The 21,707-nt window shown below is 45.8% G+C and overlaps 2 protein-coding genes across 2 annotated transcripts; one reads left to right on the top strand and one right to left on the bottom strand.

The window, feature by feature from the left end:
* The first annotated feature begins 200 nt into the window (after window positions 1–200).
* LOC136472105 (7-deoxyloganetin glucosyltransferase-like) lies at window positions 201–3,677 on the top strand. Its single transcript, XM_066469833.1, has 2 exons — window positions 201–705; window positions 2,612–3,677. Exons 1-2 carry the CDS (start codon window positions 201–203, stop codon window positions 3,568–3,570), a joined length of 1,464 nt encoding a protein of 487 aa, XP_066325930.1. The 3' UTR covers window positions 3,571–3,677.
* Window positions 3,678–6,331: 2,654 nt separating this feature from the next.
* LOC136472104 (7-deoxyloganetin glucosyltransferase-like) lies at window positions 6,332–13,859 on the bottom strand. Its single transcript, XM_066469832.1, has 2 exons — window positions 13,352–13,859; window positions 6,332–7,332 (listed from the first exon to the last, which is right to left on the bottom strand). Exons 1-2 carry the CDS (start codon window positions 13,857–13,859, stop codon window positions 6,368–6,370), a joined length of 1,473 nt encoding a protein of 490 aa, XP_066325929.1. The 3' UTR covers window positions 6,332–6,367.
* Window positions 13,860–21,707: the final 7,848 nt, after the last annotated feature.

Raw genomic sequence — 21,707 nt, 5'->3', positions numbered from 1 at the left:
AAACTGTTTCTTTTTTCTAGTACTAGTATCGCTATCGCCGTCCCTTGACTTTCAGGCCGGGACCTTGCCGTCCATTTCAATTGATATGGTTAATAAAAGCGATCGACTAACTACGGTCGCAGGGCAAGCACGGATCGAAGCCAAGCCAAGTTGCCAGTCACCAAGCGTACGTGCAAGCTATAGCAGCAACACGAACGGCGATGCCGCAGCCGCACGTCGTGGTGGTGCCCTTCCCGGGCTCCGGCAACATCAACCCGGCGCTGCAGCTGGCCCAGGCTCTGCGCCACCACGGCGTCTTCGTCACCTTCGTCGCCACCGAGCACAACCTCCGGCGCGCCCAGCAGGCCGCAGCCACCGCGGGCGCCGTGAGTGGCCGCGAGGGGTTCCGGATCGAGACCATCCCAGACGGGCTGGTGGACGCCGACCGGGACCAGCAGGACTACGACCTCGGCCTGTCCAAGGCCACCACCCACGGCCAGTGCACGGCGCCGCTGAGGGAGCTCGTCGCGCGGCTCCGCGGCGGCGCAACGCCCGACGTGCCGCCCGTCACATGTGTGCTGCCCACGGCGCTCATGAGCTTCGCCCTGGAGGTGGCCCGGGAGCTCGGCGTCCCCAGCATGGTGCTCTGGACCAGCAGCGCGGCGGCGCTCATGTGCCACATGAGGCTCCGGGAGCTCAGGGGAAGAGGCTACCTACCACTCAAAGGTACTCTCGACGCCCCTTGTATATATACAAATAAATAAATGTTACCGCAGTCTAATCTTTGCCTAAACATCTTCTAATGATCTAATCTAATAGGCTCGAAATGAAAATTAGAAGGTGTGAGAAACATTTCGCTGGAATATAACGAATTTAGTTTACATTTTGAAAGTTTGACAAACTAACGAAATGGCATAAACATAGTTTGGCAAATTTATGATTCAGGCCTCGTTTATCCATATATATGTTCAAACTCTAACTTCAAATAAAACAAAATTCATGTTCATGCACTTTGCTATTGTTGTGCTAGATCTTGACGTGGAGTGTAACCTAACTAGTTACAAAAAAATGCTAACTAAAGTACTCCCTCAATCTCAAATTGTAAGTCGTTTTGACTTATTCATAGCTTTTGCTATGTATCTAGTTATACATAATTTCTAGATACATATGAAAAGCTATGAACCTAGAAAATTAAAGTAAAAAACGACGTATAGTTTGGAACGGAGTGAGTAGAATTTTACTGCATACTATGTCCAAACTAAGAAAAAAAACAAATGCTTATACCAAATTAAGCCAAGTAACTAACAATATTGTTCCCTGAAACATATATAGTTTCAATAAGAAATAAATCATTTCAAAAATAAATAAAGGAAATCCCATATTTGTCTCCTTCCTTATAGCATCTCCAATAGTTCCCAAAACCCACTCCTAATCTTGGTTTTCTAGCATGATTGAAAAAAAACTCTCTCTAACAACTCCTTATCCCAACTCCAGTTGTAATCTTTCCACACTTCGGAAAGTTGGTTGATACACTGTTGGGTAGCAACATCAAATCCGCGTTGGTGTGACTTCTCCCCACATTTCTTCCTTCTTGGACCAAGAAAAGCCAAGAAAGAAGTCGCCACCCCTATCTTTATTGTCGCTGCCCCTAGAAGCCACCATCCCCATCGCCCTAGGAAAGAGGTTAACCCAATCCTTGCCGCTCTCCTCTTTGCCCTAGCCTCTTCTTGGCATACCCTAGCCAAGCTTGAAGGCCTCTACCCGCCCCTAGACATCGTCTGGCGGGAAAGAAGACTAATGTACCGCCAACAAACCTTCACGTGGGCTGATTTTTTATTTTTTTAACGAGATTTTTTGAAATAATAGGAGAACCCAGCAAATATCCGACCAACTCCACAGATCTGTCGTTTGTGCAACTGCTAGATGATATATAACTATATATTCTTCGTTCTAGTGCCGGTGACAAAAGAATATGTTTTCCGTGGATCAAGTTGTTTTCATATTGTATTAGTTATATATTAGCCAGTTGCGTTTACTTCACATTTTTCATTGCAAGTAGCTTCGCATAAAGTATGAGTCCTAAAGCTGGCGTGCACACACTACTATACATATACAGCCGTCTGCACTAGTTTTCAAATTCTGCGAAGCCCAACGCATAGTAATTCTGCGAAAAAGATCGCGACTTGCTAGCTCACATGACTCGGTTAGTTTTCTTTTCTTGACGAGCCAAGCTAGCGTTTTACCTCGTTAAGTTAATGAGCTGGCTCGAGCTTTCTCACAATCCAGCTCGCGAGCCCAACAAGCTAAGTACTTCATAGTCAACAACCTATAAACTAGTAACAATCAAGTTTGGTTTTATGTTATATCTATGACGAGATTGGAGTTTGCAACTGCTGTATGTTATGCATTACACTTATTTTTATATAATAACATTAAATTAGTTCAAAATTGACGATTGGTGTCGTAGATGCTATTGTTCTTTTCTCTAAATTTCGTGAAATTTAGAAAATTTTGAGTTAAGACTACTTAAAATTGTGAATGGATTGTAATTATTATTCAAAACAGCAGCTGGGAACCAAAAGTTAATATATGTATATGTGTGGATTTGCTCGTTCTTTTCTCATCTTTGCAGATGACAACTGCTTAACGAACGGCTACCTAGAGACGACGATCATCGACTGGATCCCCGGCATGCCGCCGATCAGCCTCGGCGACGTCTCGAGCTTCGTCCGCACCACCGACCCGGACGATTTCGGCCTGTGGTTCGGCGACACCGAGTCCAACAACTGCACCAAGGCCGGCGCCCTCATCATCAACACGTTCGACGCCCTTGAGCCGGACGTCCTCGCCGCCCTCCGTGCGGAGTACCCGCGCATCTACACCGTCGGGCCGCTGGGCTCCCTTCTCTGCCGGCACCACGACGAGGAAGACGACGCCGGCGGCGGCTCGCTTGACCTGAGCCTGTGGAAGCACGACACCGAGTGCCTGGCCTGGCTGGACGCGCAGGCGCCAGGCTCCGTCGTGTACGCCAACTTCGGCAGCCTCACGGTGGTCACCGCGGCGCAGCTGGCGGAGTTCGCGTGGGGCCTCGCGGCGACGGGCCGCCCGTTCCTGTGGGTCATCAGGGAGGACATCGTCGCCGGCGTCGTCAGCGGGTCGGCGGCAGCGCTGCCGCCGGCGTTCAAGGCGGAGACGGCGACGCGGGGCCTCGTGGCAACGTGGTGCCCGCAGGAGCGGGTGCTGCGGCACCGCGCCATGGGGTGCTTCCTGACGCACAACGGGTGGAACTCCACGTGCGAGTGCCTCGCCGCCGGCGTGCCGATGGTGTGCTGGCCAGTGTTCGCGGACCAGTTCACCGTCTGCAAGTACGCGTGCGAGGTGTGGGGCGTGGGGCGCCGGCTGGACGCCGAAGTGAGGAGGGAGCAGGTCGCTGCGCATGTCGGTGAGGTAATGGAGAGCGTGGAGGTCCGGAGGAGCGCGGCCAGGTGGAAGGCGGTGGCGGAGGAAGCTGCTGGCGCCGGCGGGTCGTCGCAAGAGAACCTGCTGGCCGTGGTAGAAGCGCTCGGGGTCAGCTCGCTCAACTCCGAGTAGTCCGAGGCATGAGGAGATTGGAGGAATGTGTGTGGTGTTCGAATGAGCGAGGGTTTATTCAGATGATGAAGGGAATTATTAGACCCAAATTAACTCCATGTACTAAATAAAACAAACTATATCTCCGAGACTCCGCTAATGTTTTCGGCAATGCTACGGTCTTTGAAACATTGATTTGACACCATCTTTTCTATTTTTTTTAGATAATGGATTCCGGCGTCTATATTCATCTAGCCATTTTAGGAGAGGATGTCAGAAAGTAGAGACGTGTTGAAGTCATAGTTTTTTTTTATCTTTTGGTTGTGTGTTCTCTTGGTTGAGGTGTGAGTCTAAGTCATAGTTTTAAATAGTGGGCTAAGGTGTTTAGCGGTATACCTCTAAATTAGTTAATAGCGGAGCTAAATCGGACTATAGCGGGATATAGCAGCTAAATTGTACATAAACACAACTAGCGGCACCCTGCCTTAAAATGCTATAGCGGTAGATACAGCAAGAGATTTAAAACATACTCTAAGTGCTCTTGTGTTATTTTGGCTTTGTATATCCTCCATGGATACAGAGTGCAAACCAATGTTTCAAAGACTGTACCGTTGCCGAAAACATTACCGGAGTCTCGGAGAGGGTGGCTGATATAGTTTGTTTTATTTAGTATATGGAGTTAATTTGGGCCTCATCTGAATAAACCCTCGCTCCTTGGAACACCACACACACGTTCCTTCAATCTCATCATGCCTCGGACTACTAGGAGTTGAGCGAGCTAACCCCGAGCCACAGATCTGTGAAGGAGTACATGGATAATGCAAAGTTGCTTAGATATATTCTTAAAGAGAGAGAATACACATCCCTATGAACACACACATTACCCTTATAATGAGAAATCAGATCACCAGCCGTCGCCTTCGTCGACTGCACTCGGCAGTAAAGGCATATCTACCGTTCACTGCCATCCAACGGAGCAGGTCAGCCCGGGCGGTCAAGGCTCAAGAGGCCCATCTAAAAGCCCACAGCCGGGGACGCTCGAGCGCGCAGTTTTCTCCGCCGCCGCTGTCTTCCTCGGCGACTTGTCCTTCAGCACCGCTGATGTCTTCCTCGTTGCGCCTCCACGAGCTAAATCTCTCCTGCGAGCTTGTGCCTATGGCTTCCTCCCCTTCCTGCTGCCTCGGCGCCCGGACGTCGTCGTCGTCCCAGAGGCTTTCCTCGCCTCGCCTGCTGGCCGCGCGACTACCAGCAATGCGCTCGCCGCCGTACGTGCCATGTCCGGGCCCTTCTCCGTGGTGAGATCAACATCCCTTTTGTTGGGCCGAGACTTAGCGTGTGGGTGGATAGAACTGTGGGAGCCTCGTGCTCGAGTTCACCCTTCGGATTGCTGCAGGACGGTCCGATGTCATGTGGCTGACTGCCGAATGTAGTCGACGAAGGCGACGTTAGGCGATCTGATTCTATAATGGACACCTCGAAAGGCTGAGACTAAGGTGGTAAATCTCTATGTGTGTGTGCACTCCTCGCTAATCTACCGTCACACTAACGACGTTGGGGATTTATTTTGAGCGAATTCCTTGTGAGCCATTATAAAAGATTGCAATTTCTTATGAGCCACTGAAAAGGTTCGACGGACTTCAGCGTCACTGTTCTAATTTTTTTTCTCTCCATGCCACTGCAGTTAGATTGAGCTCAAACGGTGTCAAATTGTAGGTGTAAAAAGTCAAAATACCCTTAGGTCTAAATATGTTATTAATTTTTTTAGCATCTGAACGACTTCAAATGAAAAAACTCAAAACTAGAAAGTTGTAGATGTCGTCGAGATCTATAATTTTTATATAAAAAATATCTCCATTTAATTCCGCAAAAAAAGATATGATTTGATATGATTAATATATCTTAAAAATCATATCTGTTTGCGGTATTAAATAAAGATAATTTTTATATAAAAATTATAGATCTCGATGAGATCTACAACTTTCTAGTTTTGAGTTTTTCCATTTGAAGTCGTTAAGATACGAAAAAAGAAATTAATGATATATTTAGACCTAAGGGTATTTTCGACTTTTTACACCTGCAGTTTGACACCGTTAGAGCCCAATCTGACGGCAGTGGCATGGAGGGCAAAAAAAAAAAGTAGGAGCAGTAGCGCTGAAGTCCGCCGAACTTTTTCAGTAGAATTACGATCTTTTTCAATGGCTCACGAGGAATTCCCTCGTTTATTTTCATTCTTTGCGTGAAACAGCAATGGTAAAGATTGCCCCTACCACGAATTTTTAAAATACCATTACAAGAATTTATTTTCCCAAATCACACAGTTGAAAAACAAAATTGGAAAGACGCATGTCAAATCTTGGATTTAAATTAAACCAAATATATAAATTCCACAACAAGAAGCGTAACCAGCTTAACATTTCGGACACACTCTCCCTCTGATCTCTACGGATGCTTGACTTTTCTGACAAGGTATATTTCAAACCTCTATATATAAACTCCACAATATCATGTATAAAAAGTATTTATAGTTAAAAAGGTTGAAGATCACACCATAAATTTGTCTAGATACTTTTACAAAATCATGAATTTATTATAATGTTCATTTCTATATTTTAATAGAAAAGGTAGTGTCAAAACAATGTTTCAAACACACTACCGTTGCCGAAAACATTACCGGAGTCTTGGAGAGAGTGGTTGATATAGTTTGTTTTATGATATTTAGTAATTATTAGTACATGGAATTAATTTGGGCCTAATAATTCCCTTCATCTGAATAAACCCTCGCTCCTTCAAACACCACACACACGTTCCTCCAATCTCCTCATGCCTCGGACGACTCGGAGTTGAGCGAGCTGACCCCGAGCGCTTCCACCACGCCCAGCAGGTTCTCGTGCGACGACCCGCCGGCGCCAGCAGCTTCCTCGGCCACCGCCTTCCACCTCGCCGCGCTCCTCCGGACCTCCTCGCTCTCCATCACCTCACCGATACGCGCAGCGACATGCTCCCTCCTCACCTCGGCGTCCAGGCGGCGCCCCACGCCCCACACCTCGCACGCGTACTTGCAGATGGTGAACTGGTCCGCGAACACTGGCCAGCACACCATCGGCACGCCGGCGGCGAGGCACTCCAACGTGGAGTTCCACCCATTGTGCGTCAGGAAGCACCCCACGGCGCGGTGCCGCAGCACCCGCTCCTGCGGGCACCACGCTGCCAGGAGGCCCCGCGCCGCCGTCTCCGCCGCGAACGCCGGCGGCAGCACGGACGCCGCCGGCCCGCCGGCGACGAGGTCCTCCCTGATGACCCACAGGAACGGTCGGTCCGTCGCCGCGAGGCCCCACGCGAACTCCGCCAGCTGCGCGGCGGTGACCACCGTGAGGCTGCCGAAGTTGACGTACACGACGGAGCCCGGCGCCTGCGCGTCCAGCCAGGCCAGGCACTCGGTGTCTTGCTTCCACAGGCTGAGGTCAAGCAAGCCGCCGCCGCCGGCTTCATCGTCGTGGTGCCGGCGGCGGAGAAGGGCGCCCAGCGGCCCGACGGTGTAGATGCGCGGGTACTCCGCACGGAGGGCGGCGAGGACGTCCGGCTCAAGGGCGTCGAACGTGTTGATGATGAGCGCGCCGGCCTTGGTGCAGTTGTTGGCCTCGGTGTCGTTGAACCACAGGCCGAAATCGTCCGGGTCGGTGGTGCGGACGAAGCTGGAAATGTCGCCAAGGCTGATCGGCGGCATGCCGGGGATCCAGTCGATGATCGTTGTCTCTAGGTAGCCGTTGGATAAGCAGCTGTCATCTGCAAAGATGAGAAATGAACGAGCAAATCCACACATATACATATGGTCATCTTCGTTTTGCTGAAAAACCATGCCGAAAAGTACTGTTCGTTGATTTATTACGAGAGAAAAACACTAACTTTTGGTTCTCAACTACTGTTTTTTGAAAAATAATTGTGATCCATTCACAAGTTTAAGTTATTTAACTTTTACTCATTTTTTTTCTAAATTCCACTAAATTTAGAGGAAAAACAATAACATCTACGGCACCGATCGACAATTTTGAAAACCAAGCCTCCACTAGTTTAGCTTGTTGGACTATGAAGTACTTAGCTCGCTTGACTCGTGAGTTGGACTGTGAGCCAGCTTGATCTAACTCATTAACTTAACGTGGTAAAACACTAGACTGGTTCATTTTTTTTAGAAAAAAACTAGATTGGCTTTTTAGAAAAGGTAAACGATTCGAGCCGAGACGAGTGAGCTAGCAAGCCGCAAGTTTTTCGCCTGGCCCTACGTACCTCCCTGGCAGTCATCCCGCGTCCTCCTATTGGCGGCGTGCGGACCCTCATCTCCCTTTCCACGGTGGTGCACGGTCCTTGCCCTCTATAGGGAAAAGGACTATCGGGCCATTTAGTTTGTTTGATGATCAATAAGATCAAATTGGACTAATGTGTTTGCATATGTTTATTTTTATAGTCCAATAGATTGCGTAGAGAACTTGGATTTATTTGGAGCAAGAAGACTTTGATCAACACCGAAAGTTGCACATTAGAAGAGGTGTTGACAACCTAGAAGATCCAAGACGCAAGATGGAAATAAGCCCGGACGCGAGATGGTGAAGAAATGGGGTGCAAAAGAGAAATGCAGGGCATCGGACCCTGTCATCACCTAGGCGTCGGACCAGCACATGTACAGTCCGACAGCAGCGTCAGGGCATCGGACCAAGAAGAAGGAGGGCATCGGACTATAAGAATTCAATGTTCAGTAGGCGCCAAAAATGTGAGGGTTGGACCCTGCCTACATGGTAGCGTCGGACCATATACTTTACGGTCCAACGGTTCCTGAGAGCGGTACAGAGAGCTCCCGAGAGGCTCAGATAGCGTCGGACCTATGAAAGCCCTAGTTTGGTTTTGGATAATTGATGAAACGTAGCACTAACCTTTGTCATGAGTGGTGATATGAGCTAGGTTGGTGCAATCCAAGTGATTGAGCAAGATGAGGTCCATGGAGATGGAGATGGACATATGTTGATGAAGATCAAGCTCAACTTGAAAAAGAAGAAAGAGAAAAACAAAAACCGAGATGATCAAGGCAAGGGTATATTAATAGGTTTTTATTTTACACTCAAGACACCATAGAGAGTGTGAGTGACTTATGATCGATAGCCATACTATAAAGAGGAGAAATCTTTGGCTAAACGGTTTATCGAGTGCCACTAGGTGACATGACTTTTGCATATGCATTTAGGAACCTAGTGTGCTAACTTTGACCCTTGTAAAATACTTTGAAAAATGCTAACACGCGTGCACACAAGTTCTACACTTTGTGGTTAGGAAGTTAGAAATAAGGATAAAGTCGTTTCGGACTTAGAAAAAGAAAAGGAGGAGCTGCACGTTGATTGGACGCTGGCCAGGCGAGTCCGGTCATTTTTAAACCGTGGCGCAAAGTCTGGCCGAGAGCGCGGGGACACGATCGAACGCTGGACCTGACGCGGGGTCGTGTCTGGTCATGCACACCAGTGGAGGAGCAACGCTGGCGCGCGATCGGATGCTGAGTCGTTCTTGCGATCGGACGTGCCGAAGAAAAGCAAACCCAGCTGACGTACACTGACGTTGCGCGAGCAGAGAGTTGGCCAGTGAGGACCGGGTGCTCGGGCGCGTCAGGTTGCCTCTGACCTAACGCGTCTAGTCAGGAAAATCATGCTCTAGACCCTTACTGGACTCAACCGGACGCCATGTGTTGGTGAGTCCGGTCACTTTGAGCGCTAAGTCCGGTCACAACTTGACTGATCGCGCGACTAAGAGATAACCGTTGAGATCTAACGCGCAGAATTCAAACGGGAACACGTGGATGACCTAGAGTGACCGGACGCTGGGGTGCATTCGGTCAGTGCGTCCGGTCACCCCGAGAGTCCCCAACGGCTCTCTGATTCTTGGGGCTCTATAAATAGAAAGGTACCGGGTTGGGGCTTATGTTCTTGGCATTTTGACATACTTGACATCCTTGTGAGCCTAAGCAAACACCTTTCACTCATCTCCATCATTGATTCATCATCATAGTGAGATTAGGAGCGATTTCAAGTGCATTTGCTTGAGTGATTACATCTAGTGGTACTTGGGGATCTTGTGGCTGTGGAGTTCTTGTTACTCTTGGTGGTTGTCGCCACCTAGATGGCTTAGAGCAGCGGAGGAGCCTCGGCAAGTGTTGGTGATTGTTCATGACGGACTCCGGTGATTGTGAGGGGTCTTGCACCTTCCCTGGCGAAGCGCCGCAAGGTAGCTCTAGTAAATTGCTCATGTAATTGAGTTACCTCATTTATGGGTAGGTTCTTGCAGTGTCCAATTGTGTGGACGAGGTTTGTGCAACACCTCTTAGCCGTCGAACCTCCAAGTATTGGTCGACACAACGGAGACTAGCGTGTTGGCAAGCACGTGAACCTCGGGAGAAAAATCGGTTGTCTCTTACCCTTTGGTATTCTCCCGGTGATTGAATTGGTGTTCATCTTGTGATTGGTTCACTCCTCTATGCGGTGGTATAATCACCCTACTCACTTATTTACATTCCCGCAAACTAGTTGTCAAGCTCTTTAGTGTAATTAGTCTTGAGAGCTTATTAGTTTGGTTAGTGTGGCTCTTTAGTTAGTCTTTGAGAGCACACTAGCTTAGTGAGTAGTGACCTAGCTTGTTGTGTGTGATAGTGATTATAGCTACTAGAATTGTTGGAATAGGTGGCTTGCAACCCTTGTAGAGCTAGAGCAAAATTGCATTACGCCATTTGTTGTACTAATCGATTTCTCTAGTGCTTTGTAGAGATTTTAAATAGACTATTCATACCCTCTAGCCATATTAGGACATTTCAACCTAGTCCGCCCTGAGGGCGTTGGACCGTCCGATGACTGTAGCCTAGCCGTCAGGGACAGCAACGATGCAATGGTTGGGAAGCTCCAGCAGTCATCTTGCAATGACTAAACAGGAGCGGCGGGCGTTGGACCATGGACCCATTGGTGGAGAGGCTGGAAAAAATACCAAGTGAGGTGATACTCCATTTTAATGATCTTCATATGCATAGTGCTTAGTGAAACATTTGGTGATTAGCGTAGATGTTTTGCAAAGTGCTTAGGTTAGTTAGACCATTGCTTTGCGCTTGCTTTAGGTGTTAGGCCCAGTATTTAGTGAGGTTTGCACACCTCTTACCATTCGGTACTTTCACGCACCATTGTTGTACATCAGAGGGGTTTGTAGTCTTGCGAGACCACACCAACTGCGTTTGTGGTGTGGCCGCCACCGTATACCGAAGGGAACAAGGCCCGCGGAGTTTCAGCCCGAAGCTTGATAGTGAAGACGGTAGGGAGCGGTCCGAAAAAGGCTTGCCGGAAGGCACACCGGAGACTCACTTGCGTCTGGTGAAGGCTCGGGGTTATCTACGGAGTTACACTACCGGGAGCTTAGCCCTTGCGTGGGGCTCCAACGAGGATGACTAGGGAGAAGCTTGAGAACTTATCGATCCTCGGTAAAAATACTGAAGTCGTCGATAGGAGTTTGCATATCTCTATCTTACTCTTTAGCTTCCGCATTTATATTGTAATCTTGATTGTGTACTTTACTTTTCTAACTTAGTGATAGGCTAGTTGATAGGATTAGAACCTAGGTTGCATAACCTTTTTTTACGATAGAGATAGCAACACACTAGTAAAATCATAGTTATACTTTTAAATAGTTTATTTATTTGTATAGGTTTTTGTTAAAGTAAAAATTAAAGATCATAGTTAGAAATAGATTTTAAGTTACCTAATTCACTCTCTCGTAGACATCACGGTCCTTACACCCTCCATACAGACGGCAGAATGGATCAGTCACAACAATCGCCGGGCCTCAAATCGAGCGGATCGGGCAGGGGCGGTGCTCGGATTCAGTGACAAATGCTGAGTTCAATCCGTTGGATCGCTCTATGTCTCTCTTTCCCTTTGGATGAAAATCATGGATTTGATTCGGTCTCGCTGTCTTAAGAAGGATTGAAATTGTTGGTAGCAGGCTCGGAAATGAGAGTGGCACGTACAACTGGAAGGCATCAGGAGCGTCAACAAGTCTCCGCATTGCAGTGATCTCAAAGGGAGGGCTCTGTGGGCCTCGAGGCTGTTTTCTTTTTTTCCTATTTTATTTGCAGATGTAGGCATGTATGTACATCTGTCTACGTAAATCTGGATTTACACAGGCATTTTGCCACTGGCGGTCTTGACACATCCACCTCTCAAAACTTGTTTTTGCCTATCTATCTCTGTTAACCTATGCTATAGCAGCGGTACGTGGCATGTTCTTCTGACATGCATATTGTATGGTAAATAAAATGTATATTTGACCATGCATTTTACTTGAACATAAGCATGCATCATATATCATAACCTGAGTATATATAAATTATTTTCATATATATGCCTATATAAAGTCTAAATACTTATACATATCAAAAGCTTAGATGAGCGTAGCCCAAATGGTCATTTTTTCTAGGCGAGTAGAAGTTCAGATACGGAGCATCAACGGATCCAACCAATAATGTCCTCTACAAGCAAATAATCTTGTGATCTACTCCCTCCGTCAAAGCTCGGACCTCGGAGCATTACTATGCGTTGGGCTTCGCAGAATTTGAAAACTAGTGCAGCCGGCTGTACTCCAGCCAGGATTCATACTTTATGCGAAGCTACTTGCAATGAAAAAAGTAAACGGAACTGGCTAATATATAATTAATACAATATAAAAACAACTTGATCCACGGAAAAGATATTCTTTTGTCACCGATAGTACAACGAAGAATATAGTTATATATCATCGAGCAGTTGCACAAACGACAGATCTGTGAAGGAGTATATAGCAAGCTGTTTGTTTCATCAACTACTATGAGCATCTCCAATAATTAAAAAAAGAATTGGTAAGTCAATGAGTTTTTCAAGTCTTAAAAAAAGTTGGTTGCACATTTATTGGATTCTCCAATTATTTTTCAAAATCTTGTTTAAAAGGGTAAAAAAAAAAATAGTCCCACATGAGAAGGTTTATTGGCAGTAGTTCGGTCTTCTCACACCTAGATCATGCATGCTGCCCACAGCTAGCCAGGCCACCACCGCCCTCGGCCACCCCCGTAGCAAGCCATATCCAGGCAGTAAGGTGGCTGCGGCCGGCCAGTGGTGGCTAGCTAGGGGCGGCCGGAGGCCTCCAAGCTTGGCTAGGTCATGCCAAAAAGAGGCTAAGGCAAAAAGAAGAGCAACAAAGATTGATTTTACCTGTTTTCTAGGGCGATGGAGGCGGTGATTGGCTTCTAGAGGCAGCGGCAATAGATAGGGGTGGCAACTTAATTCTTTCTTGGCTTTCTTTGTCCGAGAAGGAAAAAATGTTGAGAGAAGTCCCACCAACATGGATCGGATGTCGCCACCCAATGATGCATTGGATCGATTTTTACAGGTGTGGGAAGATCGGAATCGGAGTTGGGATGGAAGGAGTACTTTAGTTAGTATGTTTTGTAACTAGTTAGCAAGATCTAGCACAACAATAGCAAAATGCATGAACATGAATTTTGTTTTATTTGAAGTTTGAGTTTGAACATAAACGAGGCCTCAATCATAAATTTGCCAAACTAGGTTTATGCCATTGCGTTAGTTTGCAAAAATTCAAAAATGTAAACTAAATTCGTAATGTCCCAGCGAAATGTTTCCCTCACCTTCTAATTTTCATTTGGAGCCTATTAGATTAGATCATTAGAAGATGTTTAGGCTAAATATTAGACTGCGGTAAGATATTATTTATTTGTATATACAAGGGGCGTCGAGAGTACCTTTGAGTGGTAGGTAGCCTCTTTCCCTGAGCTCCCGGAGCCTCATGTGGCCCATGAGCGCCGCCGCGCTGCTGGTCCAGAGCACCATGCTGGGGACGCCGAGCTCCCGCGCCACCTCCAGCGCGAAGCTCATGAGCGCCGTGGGCAGCACACACGTGACGGGAGGCACGTCGGCCGTCGCGCCGCCGTCGCCGCGGAGCCGCGCGACGAGCTCCCTCAGTGGCGCCGCGCACCGGTGGGTGGTGGCCTTGGACAGGCCGAGGTCGTAGTCCTGCTGGTCACGGTCGGCGTCCACCAGCCCGTCCGGGATGGTCTCGATCCGGAACCCCTCGCGGCCGCTCACGGCGCCCTCGGTGTCTGCGGCCTCCTGGGCGCGCCGGAGGTTGTGCTCGGTGACGACGAAGGTGACGAAGACGCCGTGGTGGCGCAGAGCCTGGGCCAGCTGCAGCGCCGGGTTGATGTTGCCGGAGCCCGGGTAGGGCACCACCACGACGTGCGGCTGCGGCATCGCCGTTCGTGGTTGCTGCTATAGCTTGCACGATGCACGTACGCTTGGTGACTGGCAACTTGGCTTGGCTTCGATCTGTGCTTGGCTGCTTGCCCTGTGCCACCGTGCGTGTTAGTCGTTTTTATCGAGGAAAAAGTCTACTTAACTCCCACCTATCATACTTGGTCTACTTCACCCCCTCAAGTATGAAACCGTCTGTTTTATCCCCTAAACTATCTAAAACCGTCTGTTTTACCTCCTGGGCGGTTTTTCAGTGCCGGTTTCGCTACAGTAACAGCGGGTTTGTAACAGCGGGTTTGCTACAACAACGGTAGGTTTGCTACGGTTAATTACAGACAAAATTGGATTTTCCAATTAATCTAAAGCTAAAAAAAATTTTGTACTAAAGCATACCGTATTATATATTCACTGTGTAGATCTACTCATGTGGAGTCCAATAAAATTAGATTTTTCATTTTATGATTTTTCTATGATTTTTCAAAAAGTTACCGAAAATAAATAAAAAAGGAAATTCAAAACCACGGGCACTGTAGCAACCCTCCATACTGTAGCAAACCCGCTGTTACTGTAGCAAAGCCGCCGGTGAAAACCGCCCAGGGGTAAAACAGACGGTTTTAGATAGTTCAGGGGGTAAAACAGACAGTTTCATAGTTGGGAGGTGAAGTAGACCAAGTATGATAGGTCGGGGGGTTAAGTAGACTTTTTCTTTTTTATTAATCATGATGAATTGAAATGGACGGCAAGGTCCCTGCGAATCAAGCGACGCCCATACTTATAAGGAAAAAAAGTTTCAACTAATGTCGCGTCCTTTTTCGCCAGCCGCAGCACGCACAAAATTAGTGAGTGTAGTCTTCTATTGACTTTCCACTTTAACAAAAGAAGTTTTCTCTTCACTTCCCACTTTCTATATGAGCACCTTCACCCTCCCAGCATCATCAATAATAAAAGATTGATAAATACTAAATGCAAGGAAACCACCAAAAACTATTTAGGAAATGTTATGTATCCCAAGAGAGGAAGGAGGGCTTGCTGTCATAAACCTCAAAATGCACAATGAAGCTCTAATGTTAAAGAGCCTGCACAAATTCTTTAACAAGTTGAATATTTCTTGGACAAATCTCATTACACTAGAACAGGCAATTACTCTCGGGTCGGAATCCCTCATTACTGTCGAATTTGGATCTGGCAGTGGGCAATCGGAAGTGATAAGTGGTAAAAAATCAGAACTCGAGTCCTTAATGTTCACGTTGCCTCGAGCGGCCATACCAATTGAGCTACAGTAGCTCTCCTTAGGAAGTTCTTGTCCGTTCGGACGCTGTGCTTTCTGGCCTGCTCTCTCTCTCTCTCTCTCTCTCTCTCAAAATTATCTTCCCACTCCCCATCGACTCATTCCTTTCGAAGCAGATAAGGCCTACCACCGTTCCCGCACCTAACCACCGCTGGCCATGGTTGGCGTTGCCACATGCTTCGCCCTCACGCCGATAGTGTCCCGCATGTTTTTCTGACCCGGCTGAAAGCTCTAGTTTGGTTTTGATGAATTGATGAAACCCTAAGTGCTAACCTAGTTTATCAAGTGATCATGAGATAGGTAGCACACTCCAAGTGGTGAAGCAAATGAAGATCATAGCATGATGATGATGATGGCATGGTGATGATCAAGTGCTTCGACTTGAAAAGAAGAAAGAGAAAAACAAAAAGCTCAAAGCAAAGGTATATTTTATAGGAGCTATTTTGTTTTGGTGATCAAGACACTTAGAGAGTGTGGTCACATTTAGGTTTGATAGCTGTACTATTAAGAGGGGTGAAACTCGTATTGGAATGTGGTTATCAAAGTGCCACTAGATGCTCTAACTCATTGCATATGCATTTAGGATCTAGTGGAGTGCTAACACACTTGAAAATATTTGTGAAAATACGCTAACACATGTGCACAAGGTGATACACTTGGTGGTTGGCGCATTTGATCAAGGGTGGTGAAGTTTAGGTGCAAGGGTAAGAAACTCCACCAGCGGAGTGTCCGCCCGTAGAGTGCGGACAGTCCGACGGTGCCACCGATGCCCTAGACAGAAAAGACGGAGGTCACTGTGAGTGACCGGACGCTGGACTCGGTTGGACCAGAGCGTTCGGTCAGTGGCAACAGAGGATATGCGTTTCGGTCAAGTGACCGGACGCTGGATCCAAAAGCACCGGACGCTGACTGCCTGTGTCCGGTCGCGCTGACTTGGCGATACAGTGGCTAGAGTTTACCACCGGACACTAGGCTGTGTCCGGTCGAGGTGGACCGGACGCGTCCGATCGAGGAAAACCGGTTTTAGACCCTTACTGTACTCGACCGGGCGCTGAGGCTCCAGCGTCCGGTTAGTTTTGCCGGAGTGTCCGGTCAGCTTCGTAGCCGTTGAAATCTGACGAACAGCATTTGAAGCCAGTGATACGTGGCATCCATCAGTGGACCAGACGTTGAGTCCAGGGTCTGGTCAGTTGGACCGGTGCGTCCGGTCAGAGCGCAGTGTGCCCAGTGAAGGGGTATAACGGCTCTATTTCATGGGGGCTTCTATTTAAGCCCCATGGCCGGCTATGGCTCATATCTTTGGCCATTTTCATTGACATAGCAACCTTGTGAGCTAAGCCAAAGTCCTCCCACTCATCTCCATCATTGATTCATCATCATAGTGAGATTGGGAGTGAATCCAAGTGCATTGCTTGAGTGATTACATCTAGAGGCACTTGGTGTTTGTGTTTCGCTGCGGATTTCGCTTGTTACTCTTGGTGGTTGCCGCCACCTAGACGGCTTGGAGCAGCAAGGATCATCGAGCGGAGGTGGTGATTGTCTCCAGCTCCGATCGTGGTGATTGTGAGGGGTTCTTGACCTTGTCCCCGGTGGAGAGCCAAAAGGTACTCTAGTGAATTGCTCGTGACTTGTGTGATCCTCATCTTGTGTTGGTTGTGCGGCACCCTATTGAGGGTTTGGCGTGTGAAGCCAATTAGCGCGTGAACCTCCAAGTGAGTGAATCGACACAACGAGGAGTAGCTTGCCGGCAAGCAAGTGAACCTCGGTAAAAATCATTGTGTTCATCCTTTGATTCCGAGGTGATTGGTCTTCATTGTTATTCGTCCTTGTGATTGATTGGTTCACTCCTCTACACAGCGATATAACTATCTTGATCACTCTCTTTACATTATCGCAAACTAGTTGACAAGCTCTTTAGTGTAACTAGTTGTGAGAGCTTGCTTGCTTGGTTGGTGTGGCTCTTTAGTTAGTCTTTGAGAGCACACTAACATAGAGTAGTGTCATACCTCTTGTGTGAATCAACACTATCTAAACTAGAATTGTGGTAGGTGGCTTGCATTTTGAGTAGGCTAGCGCAACACTTGCTTCGCCTTATAATTGTCTAACCTTTTGTTAAGTATTATTGTAGAAATTTTTATTAGGCTATTCACCCCTCCTCTAGCCATTAGGACCTTTCAAGTGGTATTAGAACCAAGGTCACCGTTATTTGAGGCTTAACAACCTTCGGTGTTAAAATAGCTCAAATCAACAACACCAAGAAGCCACCCCAATTTGATGGCTCCAACTATCCCTATTGGAAAGCTAAGATGACAACTTATATCAAGTCGATTAATAGAAAGGTTTGGAAGGTGGTAGAAACAAAAATTGAGATTGGAGATCCGGAGAATCCCACCACGGCCGAAGAAGTACTTCTCCAAAACAATGACATTGCTCTAAGTGCTATTCATGATGCAATAGATGAAAGAACATTTGAGCAAATCAAGAATATTGAGATGGCTCATGAAGCTTGAAAGAAATTGGAAGAATCATTTGAGGGCACTCAAGCCGTGAAGGGTGCAAAGGCTTACATTCTCAAAGAAAAGTTTGCAAGCTTCAAGATGAAGGAAGATGAGAGTGTGCCGGACATGTTCCATCGGATGGAAGTGATTGTCAATGATCTCAAGGCACTTGGTGAGAAGATAGAGGACAAGGACTTCTCCAATAAGTTCTTAAGATGTTTGCCCGCAAGATTTGGCATGTTAGTCACCTTACTAGTGAGGACCAGTTTGAACACAATGACACCAAATCAAATCTTGGGAGATATCATGACCAATGATGCTTATAGAGATGATGATGAGAAGGAAGAAAAGAGGGAGAAGAAAGATGACAAGAAGGATGACAAGAAGAAAAGCATGGCGTTCAAAGCCACATCATCCAAGGGCAAAACAAAGTAAGAAACATCAAGTGAAGAAGATGAATCTTGGGATGATGATGATGATGAGAGGATGGCTCTATTTGTCAAGAGATTTGGCAAGTTCCGTGCTAGAAGAAAGAAGTCTTCATCCAAGAACAAAGAAGAGTCAAAAAGGTGCTTCAAGTGTGGAAGCAAAGATCATCTTGTTGCTCAATGTCCATACAATAGTGACAATGATGATGACAACAAGAAGAACAAGAAGGACAAGAAGGAAAAGAAAGAGAAGAAGGACAAGATGGCCTTCAAGAAGAAGAAGGGTGGTTCATATTTAGTCACTTGGGATAGTGATGACTCCTCAAGTGATGATGATGATGATGATAGTGAGGATCACAAGACCACCAAGAAGAAGGTTCTTGCAAGCATTGCCATCAATGAGAAGCCTTCTCTCTTCGAATCTTCATCATACTTCATGGCTAAGGCCACTAAGGTACAATCTTGTGATGATGAAAGTGATGAAGAACATGATGATGAAAATGAAAATGATAGTGATAGTGATAATGATGAACCTACTAAAGATGAATTATTTGACATGCTAGAAGATGCTAAAAACACTTTGACATTAAGAGAAGGGAATGCAAGAGCTTGAATAAGGAGGTAAAAGCCCTTAAGCAAGCCCTTGATGATCTCAAAGCAACTCATGAGAAGCTAGAGGAAGCCCATGGGAAGCTTGGCAAGGCTCACAAAAAGTTTGAAAAAGCTCATTCCACTTTGCTTAATGAACAAGATAAAAAGAAGCATGTTGAAACTTGTGATGTAGGTGTAATTTGTGATTTAATTAATACATCACTATCTATGCCTATCATTGTTGCTACTACTAACTCTTCTTATAGCACTTCCACTTCTACCTCATCTAGTAGTGATGGTCTCTCTCATAATGCCTCACTAGTGGTTGAGAATGAGAACCTCAAGAAGGAGGTCACTAAGCTCACTCACAACCTAGCTAAGGCTTACGGTGGTGAGTACCGCTTGCTTATGTGCTTGGGTAGCCAAAGAGCTTCTCTCTACAAAGAGAGATTGGGCTATACCCCAAGAAAGGCAAAGCAGCCTTTACTCCTCATAAGACTAGTTTTGTGAAGAACAATGGTCGGTTTTGTACTAGTTGCAAGCAAGTTGGTCATAAAGAGCAAGAATGTAAAAACAAGAGCAAAATGCTAATGTATCCTCCATTAAGTTTAATTCATGATATATGCTTACTAAGGGTATAAATGGTGTGAAGGCTAAGTTCATTGGTAAACCATGGATGGGCTCAAAGAAGAAAGCCATTTGGGTACCAAAGAGCCTAGTGACTAACCTTCAAGGACCCAAGCAAGTTTGGGTACCTAAAAAGAATTGATCTTCTTTTGTAGGTAAATTATAAAGCTAGAGGAAGGCATTGGGTTCTTGATAGTGGGTGCACTCAACACATGACCGGTGATGCAAGAATGTTCAACTCAATCAACACCAATGGCAATGATGGTTATGATAGTATCATATTTGGTGACAATGGCAAAGGCAAGGTCAAAGAGCTTGGTAAGATTGCAATATCCAATGACATGAGCATATCCAATGTGTTGCTAGTAGAGAGCTTAAACTTCAATTTGCTATCCGTGGCACAATTGTGTGATCTTGGATTCAAATGCATATTTGGAGTAGATGATGTAGAAATCATAAGTGTAGATGGCTCTAACTTGATCTTCAAAGGCTTTAGATATGAGAATCTATACTTGATTGATTTCAATGCTAGTGAAGCTAGATTGTCCATATGCTTGTTCACTAAGTCTAGCATGGGTTGGTTATGGCATAGAAGACTTGATCATGTTGGAATGAAACAATTGAATAGATTGATTAAGCATGACTTAGTTAAAGGCTTGAAAGATGTTGTGTTTGAAAAGGATAAGCTTTGTAGCTCTTGTCAAGCCGGCAAACAAGTTGGAAACACCCATCCTAAGAAAAGCATGATGAGCACTAGTAAAGCATTTGACTTATTGCATATGTATTTGTTTGGGCCAACACAATACACTAGTATCGGTGGAAACAAATATGGATTTGTGATAGTGGATGACTACACAAGATATGTATGGGTATTCTTTCTAGTGGACAAAAGTGATGTATTTGCAACATTCAGATCATTTGTCAAAGGCATTCACAATGAGTTTGAAACAACCATCAAGAGAGTTAGAAGTGACAATGGTAGTGAGTTCAAGAATACTAGAATTGATGAGTTATGTGATGAATTTGGAATTAGACATCAATTCTTGGCCAAATACACTCCTCAATCAAATGGCCTTGTTGAGAGGAAGAATAGAACACTCATTGATATGGCAAGGTCTATGCTTAGTGAGTACAATGTGAGTCAATCCTTTTGGGCCGAAGCTATCAACACGGCTTGCTATTGTAGCAACCGCCTCTATTGTCACCGATTGAAAGAGAAGACACCATATGAGCTCTTGAATGGTAGAAAGCCCAATATTGCATATTTTTGGGTTTTTGGTTGCAAATGCTATATCTTGAAGAAAGGCACAAGATTGGGCAAATTTGACAAGAAATGTGATGAAGGATTCCTACTTAGTTATTCCACTACAAGCAAAGCATATAGAGTTTGGAATTTGGATAGTGGTACTCTTGAGGAGGTTCATGATGTTGAATTTGATAAAACCAAGGGTTCACAAGAAGAGAATGAGAACTTGGAAGATGTTAGAGGCATTCAACTCTCAAATGCCATGAAGAACATGGATGTTGGTGAATTGAGGTCTAGGCAAGTGAATGATGATAAAGATGATCAAGTGCAAGTGCTCTCTAACTCAAATGTGCAAGATGACACAAATCAAGCTAGTGCAAGTGACTCTCATGACATTGATCAAGATCAAGTGGCTAGTACATCATCTCAACCCAATGATCTAGCCAGTGCAAGCAATCAAGTTCCATTGCTCCAACCAACAAGTATTGCAAGAGATCATTCTTTGGATACAATCATTGGTGATATTTCTAGAGATGTACAAACAAGATCAAGATTGGCATCATTTTGTGAACACTTCTCATTTGTGTTATCCATTGAACCAAAGAAGATAGATGAAGCTTTGATGGACGTTGATTGGGTGAATGCTATGCATGAAGAATTGAATAACTTTATAATAAATCAAGTATGGGAGTTGGTAGAAAGACCAAAGGGACACAATGTGATTGGAACCAAATGGGTCTTTAGAAACAAGCAAGATCAAGATGGGATAGTAGTAAGGAACAAAGCAAGATTGGTAGCACAAGGATATACACAAGTTGAAGGTCTTGACTTTGGAGAAACATATGCCCTAGTTGCTAGATTGGAAGCAATAAGAATCTTGCTAGCCTATGCTTGTGCTCACAACATCAAGCTCTATCAAATGGATGTTAAGAGTGCATTTCTCAATGGCTACATCAATAAAGAAGTATATGTTGAGCAACCTCCCGGTTTTGAAGATGACAAGAAGCCCAACCATGTATACAAGTTGAAGAAGGCATTGTATGGCTTGAAGCAAGCACCTAGAGCATGGTATGAGAGATTGAGAGATTTCGTACTCTCTAAAGGGTTCACCATGGGCAAGGTTGACACCACTCTTTTCATCAAGAAGATTGGAAAAGATCTATTTGTATT

The sequence above is a fragment of the Miscanthus floridulus genome, chromosome 8, assembly GCF_019320115.1.
Source record: "Miscanthus floridulus cultivar M001 chromosome 8, ASM1932011v1, whole genome shotgun sequence".
Classification (NCBI taxonomy): domain Eukaryota; kingdom Viridiplantae; phylum Streptophyta; class Magnoliopsida; order Poales; family Poaceae; genus Miscanthus; species Miscanthus floridulus.
This window is presented reverse-complemented; position numbering and strand designations above follow the sequence as displayed.

What these genes read in the sequence shown, in the direction of transcription:
- LOC136472105 (XM_066469833.1), top strand. Translation starts at nt 201, where the DNA reads ATGCCGCAGCCGCACGTCGTGGTGGTGCCCTTCCCGGGCTCCGGCAAC. An exon ending in AGGCTACCTACCACTCAAAG is followed by an intron (nt 706 to 2,611) that starts GTACTCTCGACG and finishes TCATCTTTGCAG; the next exon opens with ATGACAACTGCTTAACGAAC.
- LOC136472104 (XM_066469832.1), bottom strand. Translation starts at nt 13,859, where the DNA reads ATGCCGCAGCCGCACGTCGTGGTGGTGCCCTACCCGGGCTCCGGCAAC. An exon ending in AGGCTACCTACCACTCAAAG is followed by an intron (nt 7,333 to 13,351) that starts GTACTCTCGACG and finishes TCATCTTTGCAG; the next exon opens with ATGACAGCTGCTTATCCAAC.